Raw genomic sequence first — 8,826 nt, 5'->3', positions numbered from 1 at the left:
GCAAACCAGATGTTAAAAGTTACATCTGGTTTGGCAAACCAGTATTTCAACCGACCAGCTGGACCGCCCGCTCCTCCCAGGAGTCTTCACACAATGCAGGTAAGGGTAGGGTCGGCGTGGAGGCTCTGGGAGGGGGGAAACTGGGCCTTCTGGAAGTCCAGAAACGGGCCTGTTTCCAGCTTCTGGTGGGCCTCCAGAACCTGGGGGAGGCTGTCTTTGCCCTCCCAGAGTCCCGGCGGAAACCTCCAGATGCTTGGGAGGGTGAAAATGGCCTCTCCTGGGCTCTGGAGGCCCATGGAAGCCAGAAACAGGACATTCCGGTAGGCCACGCCCACCCAGCAACCTGGCAGCGAACCAGTTGCTGGGATTTTTTAATCCCAAACCTGGGTAGGAATGTTACTTTATGCCATATAAATTAGGATCGTAATAGGAAGGTACCATGGTAACTAATTCAGGCTTTTTTCATGACTACCTCATTTTACTTGCTGTAAGTGATCTAAGCTCTCCAAAGTCCACATTTGAAGGTCTTATATGTGTGCTCTTACAGACCTATCATTTCTTACAAAGGGTAAGGTACAAAAATGTAAAAAGTGCATCTTTAAAATAAATAAATAAGTTGGAAAGGAAATTTATCCAGGATCATCTTTTTAAGAGTAGTTTACTTTTTTAAAGAGTATTTTCTATAGACAAGATTATTCTATATATAACGACTGCACATAGAACTAATACAATTGTATTTATTTGTACAATTTTTTATGTACATACACACACACACACACACTTAAAAAGTGTATAAGACTTCAGGGTTTTTTTAAAACAATGAATGCAAAAGAACCTATCGTTATTATTTTTACAAAAATCTCAAAGTGGTGAACATATCAATCACACTTTATAATAGTTAAGAAGATAATAGTTATAGAAGCATTCTGCTGGGGGAAGATTTGGATATTTTCAGAATTTGTTTTACCATCCTTTCTCCATATAATGTTGATCAGAAATTGGTCATTTAGTTTAAAGATACGCCAATTTGGGCATGTACACCAGTACTTCATTTTCAATAGAAGGTATAAGAAAATAAAGAGGAAGTTTCACTGCGGAATTCAAGATGGCTGCCCTAGGTTTCTTTTTTCCTACTGTGCCTGTGACAAAGGAAGTTTCATATTCTCTTTTAGTCAGTGGTGGGATTCAAATTTTGTTACTACCGGTTCTGTGGGCATGGCTTGGTGGGCGTGGCAGGGGAAGGTTACTGTAAAATCTCCATTCCCACCCCAGGGGAAGGATATTACAAAATTCCGTTCCCTCCCCACCCCACTAACCTGCTTTCCAGCTCTGTTCTCCTATGCAGGGCATCAAAAGAAGACCCAGCCAATCAGCTGGGACTTGGGAGGTGGAGAATAGATGGGGGCGGAACCAGTCAGAGGTGGTTTTTGCTGGTTTTCCGAACTACTCAAAATTTCCACTACCGGTTCTCCAGAATTGGTCAGAACCTGCTGAATACCACCTCTGCTTTTAGTGCTCCTGGGAGCCATCACTTGCATCTTCATCCTCCATTTCCAACTGTCCAGGTGTACTGGTATCACTGATTGACTGCTTGCTCATCAAACGAATCTGATTTACTTCATTGTGAAACCCTGTCATTCACAAGCCTCTACCCCAAAGCAAGTGGGGGATGGAAAGATCACAAGGATCTCTTTTAATGAAAATTGAAATTATGGGGGAATCAAGAAAAATACCTTGAGAAGTAGATGCTGTTATCCAGTATTAAGTGCTAAGCTATAATTCACGGGGTTAATTGTCTCCCCAATAGACCTTCCCTTTCAGAGCTTGTAATATTTGTATAAAGCACTCTTTTAGATCAGGGCTGTGTTTACCTCAACCTTTCCCTCTCTAAGCCTCTTGCTTCCTGTTAGAAATTTTCTAGATCTAGTCATGTACGTATGTAGATCTCTTACAAGGAAGGATATGCAGATAGTCCTTGATTTACAACCATTCAGGGGTGGGCTTCAAAATTTTTAGCAAAGGGTTCTCTGCTTGGTTGCTGGGTGGGCGTGGCCATGGTGGGTTTGGCCTAGTCAGCCTCCTGCACCACTGTGGGGGGACGTTTTTTCCTTTCCTGGGATCCGGAGGCTTTTCTCAAGCCTCTGGGAGGGGCGAAAACGGCCTCCCCAGGCTCCAGAGGCTCTCTAGAAGCTGGAAACAGGCCCATTTCTGGCCGTCCCAAATTTCTGGGAGGCCCGTTTTTCGCCCTCCTCTAGCCTCCGGCCATGCCTATGCTCACCTGCATCCAAAACGGGTCACGTGGGGACTCCTGGGAGGGGCGAGGTGGGGTGGGTGGGGCGGGGCCAGCCAGGTGTGGGATTTGGGGGTTCTCCAAACTGCACAGAATCTTTGCTAGGGGGTCTCCCAAACCCCTGCGAACCCCCAGCAGCCCACCCCTGCAACCCTTCATTTAGTGACCATTCAAAATTACAAAAAGTAACAAATACAGTTTTCACATTTATGATTCTTGCAGGATCCCCATGGTGGCATGCCAAATTTTGTAACCAGCCTGTCCTTAAAACAGTTGCAGCTTCCCGGGTCCTGTGATCATCATTTACAACCTTCCCCCACTGATTCCAAAAAGCAAAATAACTGAGGGAAACTGGATTAATGTAATAACTGTGACTCACTTAATTGCAGTGATTCGCTTAATCAAAAAAAATGTAAAATTGGTCATGACTTATTTAATTATTACCTTTTTAGCAACAAAAATTCTGGTCGCAATTGGAGTTGTAGGTCAAGGGCTACCCGTCTTCTCTTGTTTTAGAGTAAAGAACTGTGTTGTGGTTTGCCTGCAGCCTGTGCAGGCAGCAGCAGAATTGGACAATGGGGAAGAACGGGGACCAGTCTGGGAGTCCGGAGAGGACTTGAATGAGGGTCCTGCATCTGATGCAGAGATGGGGCCAGGACCATCTGGGAGTGGGGTGCTGACTCCAGAGCCTCCGGAGTCTGGCAGCAGCGAGGCAGAGGAACAAGGGGAGCCTGTTCCCAGTGCATGTGTGCACAGAGCTGCTAGAAGGCAAGAGCAGCTGAGACAAAAGGGACAACTTGGGAGTAAGGCTGGGAGGTGATTGCCCCTCCCATAAGGTATAAAAGACAGGCAAAGGTGAAGAAACCTTTGTAGGAAGCAAAGTCATTCATTCTGTTCGGATTAATCCTTGAAGCTCTGTGGAGTTTGTATTTCAGTTGGGTTTTTATAGTTCATTTGGCACTTTAGTTGTTGGCAGCAATTCAAAGGAGAGAGAAAGGTGGGTGCTTATCTCGAGGGACTATTTGGGACTCATTACAGGCTGGGAATGAACATAATTCCCAGCGTTGAAATAAAACAAGAGTTTTTTAACTAAGCGTGTGCTTCATTACAGAAGTCTTGGTCAGAAAAAACTGGGAATTATGGGTTTAAATTACAGAACAGTAGATTCCAACCCAAATTTCTCAGATACAATCAAGGGGCAAGATGAACAAAACCTCTCTGGTCTGCAATTCTGGGGAGCCGCAGCAAGCCCTTTGAGCGTAGGAGGAGGTCTGTAAAACATGGCTTCTTGTGTTTGGGTATTGAACAAAAGGTACCAGCAAAATAGGGGGGGAAAAGAGATGCAAGCTGAACAGAATGGAAAAATAGGACTTAGCAATTGGAGAGCAATGCTTGGAAAATCAGCAAGACAAGAGCCATTGAGCTGAGAGAGTGTTCAGCACCATCTTGGCACGTTAATTCTGGCTTGTGAAGCCGCTTACTGTCTCAGGAGTGCCATCCATCCACTCCCCCTGAAACAGCTATTTGCACTTTTAAAGAGGAATCCAATTGTCTTACTCTCTTTGTCTCCTTTCTGCACCTGCTACCTCCTGACAGATTTTGTGAGACATAATTGTGGGCTTCGGCTGTTTCATTTAAAACACTCCCCTTTCTTCAGTCTTTCTGCTCTAAAGAAAGATGGCTCTTGATAATGTGGAGAATAAATTTTTCACCCGCTGCTTTTTCATACAATATTCGGAGAGAGAGAGAGACATGGAGGGAGGGAGGGAAGGAGAGGGAGAGGGAGAGGGAGAGGGAGAGGGAGAGGGAGAGGGAGAGAGAGAGAGAGAGAGAGAGAGAGAGAGAGAGAGAGACTGGTATTAGAAGAATTATTACGATGCATTGAACCAAATAATTTACTCATAAAAGAAGTTATCATCTTACTGTCATTTAACATATTATCTTTGGACCAAAAAGTAAGAATCTAGGCCCTTTTTGAAACGTTTACATTAGTCTTTATTGTTATAAATTGTAATACTTAATAAAAATGACTATTAAAAGACTGGTAGAAAAGCGCACATATGGGCTATGACATTGTGATGTAAGGTTTTTTTAACATTGCTTTTTTGGCATGTAGCCCTGCCTGATGTCACTTTGCAGCAGAACCTTTCCAGATTTGAATTTTGTACCGAAACATTTGAGCACATTGCAAATCCACATTGCATTTTGTGGTGTTAGTCTAGCAATGCAAGTTTCTACAGAGTCCTGTTAGATCAAAACGATTGATCTGTAGACTTTTTCTTTCTTCATCTATTAAGGTATATTCATAAGGGATTACCTAGCCCAATCTCAGAGCAAGAATAATTCTCTCTTTGAAGCTAAACAATCAGGAGGACATTGAGACTCCAGAAAAAGTACAGAGAAGAGCAACCAGGATGATTAAGGGACTGGAAGCTAAAACATACAATGAATGGTTGCAGGAACTGGGCTTGACTAGTCTAGTAAAGAGAAGGACCAGGGGAGACATGATAGTGGTCTTCCAATATTTGAGGGGTTGCCACAGGGAGGAAAGGGTCAAGCTATTCTCCAAAGCACCTGAAGACCAGACAAGGAATAATGGATGGAAACTGAACAAGGAGAGATTCAACCTGGAAATAAGGAGAAACTTTCTGACAGTGAGAACGATCAATCAATGGAACAGCTTGCCTTCAGAAGTTGTGGGAGCTTCATCACTGGAGGCTTTCAAGAAGAGATTGGATTGCCATTTGTCAGAAATGGTGTAGGGTCTCCTGCTTGGGCAGGGGGGTTGGACTAGATGACCTATGAGGTCCCTTCCAACTCTGTTAATCTGTAAATGTGTCAAAAAGTTTGCGGGAAGCTTTTGTTTTGTTGAAGAAAATTGGCTGTCTATGAGGAAGAAAATAGATTGTAGGACACCAAATATGACCTGAGATTGTAGAATGCCAAACTTCTAACTACAGAGATTAATTATATATAGCCTAGTGTTAAAGTTTGGTTTTATTCTATTGTGCTCAGAACAAGTATTTGGCTTCTGTCCTTCCTATTACAAGGGAACTATCTATTGGTCCTTCGTTCATACTTCTAAATTCAGGTTCTCTAATCCTAACATCCATTCCTGTTTTTCTTTACTGCTGTATCTTCTTAATACACACTGAATATACTTGAAACATTTTGGATTCCTCTTTGTGGTCTTGCAGAATTGTAGTCCACGAATACGGGGATCCCCAATGGCTATTTGGAACCGGCCCGCACAAGCAGTGGGTGGCTGCATGCATGCATGAAGCTCCATTTATGTGAATGGTATGCACGCACACCCACAGCTTGTACAAATGGAACTGCACACATGTGCTCATCTGCCACTCATGAGGAATGATTTTTCTCTCCCCCTGCCGATGCCACTGCAGGTTCACAAAGATAGAATGATTGGGGACTTCTGCCATAGCTGGCCTTAAGTTTGTCCTGATTGACTTCCAGATGCTGGGCTTTAAGTTTTCTCAAAGGGCCAAGAGGATGCTGCAAGGAATACCAGCTCAGGTTCATTGATATTACGTCACAGCACACCAGACTGTCCTGGCTGGGTGAGGACAGGGTGATAAAGACTTCTGTCCAAAGCCATAAGCAGCAGGAAATGTCCTTCTCAGAGAACCCGAGAAGGTGGAAGAAGCCCCTTGGGCTTAAAGAGGCTAAAGCAGGAGGCACTATCATTAAGTGTCATACCTTATGAGTCTTGACTCTTGGCGAATGTAACTTTTCTTTTATGTACACTGAGAGCATTTGCACCAAGACAAATTCCTTGTGTGTCCAACCACACTTGGCCAATAAAGAATTCTATTAAGGGTGCAAAAGTCATCCTTCTCCATCTGACACCCCGCCTAGATTTTCTCTGGAGATGACACAGGAACTGGATGTACTCCAATCTTGGAGAGACAGTGAGGTGCAGTGTTTTAAGTCATCAGGCTAGCATGATTAGAACGTGTGAGTTCTAATTCTGCCTTAGGCACAAGGCCAAGTGAGACCTTGGACCACCCCCTCTGGGAAATGTCCTTGTTAAGAAAACTGCAGGGATTCGTTCTGATAGTTGCCAGGAGTCACAGAGTGACTTGAAAGCACCTGCGTGGGAGCCCATGTACCCAAAAACCAATTCACAGGGGGAGAGGGGAGTGTCCATGTTGGAGAAGGGTCTCTTCCAACAACCCCTCCTTAGTTCCCCCAAGTCGAGGGCGGAGGGGGGCATACTCAGGGTCTCGGGTTTCCTTTCCAGCTAGGCAACGTTTTTCCTGCCCCCTCCAGCAAGTGACTCATGTGCTGCTGCTGCTGTCACAGGCCGCCCACCCAGTTGCCAAGAAGGGGGGGGGGGGGGGCTCTGCTCCCAAGTGCCTCCTACCTCGCGCCCGCCTCTGCCCGCGTCCCTCCAACGGCTCGGCAGCCGCTTCCTCAGAGCAGAGCCGGCCCTCGGCCTCGCGCGTCCAGGACCCTCCAAGGCCGCCTCTACTCCGGCGATTCTGCCCCACGCAGCCACCCACCCCCTTTTTCCCCCCTGCCTTCCTCCTCGTCCGACTCCGCGCGGATCCGCTCCGGGTTTTCCCGGATCCCGAGGATCCAGGCCGGGTCTCCGCGTTCGCTCAGCCTCGCCCGCCCAGCGCTCGCGCTCCCCCGCGGTTCGCCTGCGCCGGGCAGGGTTGCTGGGTTTGGTTTGGTTTTTTTTGGCCGCCCGGGCGGGAGGGCTGTGGCCCGCCGGCCGGCCCGTCGCCTTGGGGGCAGCGGGGCCAGGCTGACCATGCACCGGGTGGTCTCCAACCAGCGCTCGGTCTCCTCCTCCTCCGGCTCCTTCCAGGCTCCCCCGCCGCCTCCCCCCGCCGCTGCCGGGGATCTGCAGCCGCTCTTTCTGGGCGGCGGCGGCGGCGGCGGCGGCGGCGTCAGCAGCACCAGCAGCTCCAGCGGCGGCACCCGGAGGGGCAGGCGGGGCTCGGTTTCCAATTCGGCCTCGACCCGGACGCGGAGCAGCAGCGGTCGCAGCAGCAGCAGCAGCCGCGGCACCAGCACCAACAGCAGGAGCAGCAGCGACCGCAGCAGCGAGGAGGACGAGGACGGCGAAGGGGAAGAAGCCAAGCCGCTGGTGCCGCCGGCTCAGGAGTCCGCCTCGCCGGCAGCCGTCGTTGCCATTCCCGCCGCCGCCGCCGCCGCCTCAGCTTGCGCCTCGTCAGGCTTCAGCAGCTCCTCGTCGTCGGGCTGCACCATGACCGCCGGCGAGCTGTACGGGGCTCCGCTGGGTGGGCCGGGGGCGGCGGCGGGGGGCCCGGCGGCCGGGCTGCTGTGGGCGGGGGGCTTCGGCGCCGGGCCGCGTTGGGGCTACCAGGCGCTGTCCTTGGTGCTGCTGCTGGGCCAGGGGGCGCTGCTGGACATCTACCTGATCGCCGTCACCGACTTGTACTGGTGCAGCTGGATCGCCACCGACCTGGTGCTGGCGGCCGGCTGGAGCATCTTCTTCTGCCGCAACAGCCGCGCCCGTCGGCGGGACCGCCCGTTGGGGGCCGGAGGAGGCCACCCGACGCCCCCGCCCTTGCACCCGCTGCTGGCTCACGGCCCGTACGGCGGCAGAGGCGGCGGGGCGGGCTCGGGAGCCAAGGCGGGGGCCGCTCCGCGAAGCGGGGACTTCGCCTACGCTCACTTGGCCTGGCTGATCTACGCCATCGCCTTCACGCCCAAGGCGGCCCTCATCCTGGGCACGTCCATCCTGGAGCTGGTCGAGCTGCGCCTGCCGCTGGGCGCCACGGGCTTCCGCATCACGCTGGCGCTCTCGGCCCCGCTGCTCTACTGCCTCCTGCGCGCCATCAGCACCGATCCCGGCGGCGGGCAGCTGCTCCTGCCGGCCCAGCCGCCGCCCCAGCACCGCGCCTCCGCCGCCTTCCTGGCCACGTGCCTGGACCTGCTGGACAGCTTCACCCTCCTGGAGCTGCTGCTCCTGCAGCCGGCCCGGCCCGCCTTGCCCCTGCCGCTGCCCGTCCGCTACGTGCTGATCGCCGTCTACTTCTTGTGCCTGGCCTCGCCCGTGCTCTGGCTGTACGAGCTGAGCGCGCCGCGGGCCCCCGGCGCCGGCCGCCTGGCCGTGCACTGGCTGCTCCCCGCCGGACTCCTGGATGCGCCGCTGCTGGCCCTGCGCTGCCTCCTGCTGGTGCGCTACCAGCAGCCGCTCTCCATCTTCATGCTCAAGAACCTCTTCTTCCTGGCCTGCCGGGCCTTGGAGGCCATGGAGACCTGCTACCTTCTCCACTCGGCCAGCGGGCAGGGCGGCAAGGGCAAGAACGTGCCCGTCCTTTCCACAGGCGTCGGGGCTGGCCAGCTCAGTCACTGCATCTCAGAGAACGACATGGGACCCCATGGCTACGTCAACACATTGGCTGTCACTGCCCAGAGCTGAGGACAAAGGGAGGGGGCTTCAAAGTTAGACTTGGGGTGGGGTTGAAACTTCCTTCATCCTGCCCATCCATCCTTTGTAAACTCTATTCCTTCTTAATCCAGTCTCTGGTTATTTTGTG

General features: G+C 51.2%; 1 protein-coding gene across 1 annotated transcript; it reads left to right on the top strand.

Annotated features, from left to right (window-relative positions):
* Positions 1-6,993: 6,993 nt before the first annotated feature.
* On the top strand, positions 6,994-8,826 carry TMEM121B (transmembrane protein 121B). The gene has a single exon (XM_026703173.2). It carries the CDS (start codon positions 7,068-7,070, stop codon positions 8,706-8,708), a length of 1,641 nt encoding a protein of 546 aa, XP_026558958.1. The 5' UTR covers positions 6,994-7,067; the 3' UTR covers positions 8,709-8,826.

Source organism: Pseudonaja textilis, chromosome 5, assembly GCF_049901715.1.
Source record: "Pseudonaja textilis isolate UNSWEBS1 chromosome 5, rPseTex1.2, whole genome shotgun sequence".
Lineage (NCBI taxonomy): Eukaryota > Metazoa > Chordata > Lepidosauria > Squamata > Elapidae > Pseudonaja > Pseudonaja textilis.
The sequence above is the reverse complement of the archived record's forward strand: the minus strand, read 5'-3'. Positions and strand labels throughout refer to the sequence as shown.

Bases quoted from the DNA above. Each gene is read 5' to 3' on its own strand.
- TMEM121B (XM_026703173.2), top strand. From the start codon at position 7,068: ATGCACCGGGTGGTCTCCAACCAGCGCTCGGTCTCCTCCTCCTCCGGC.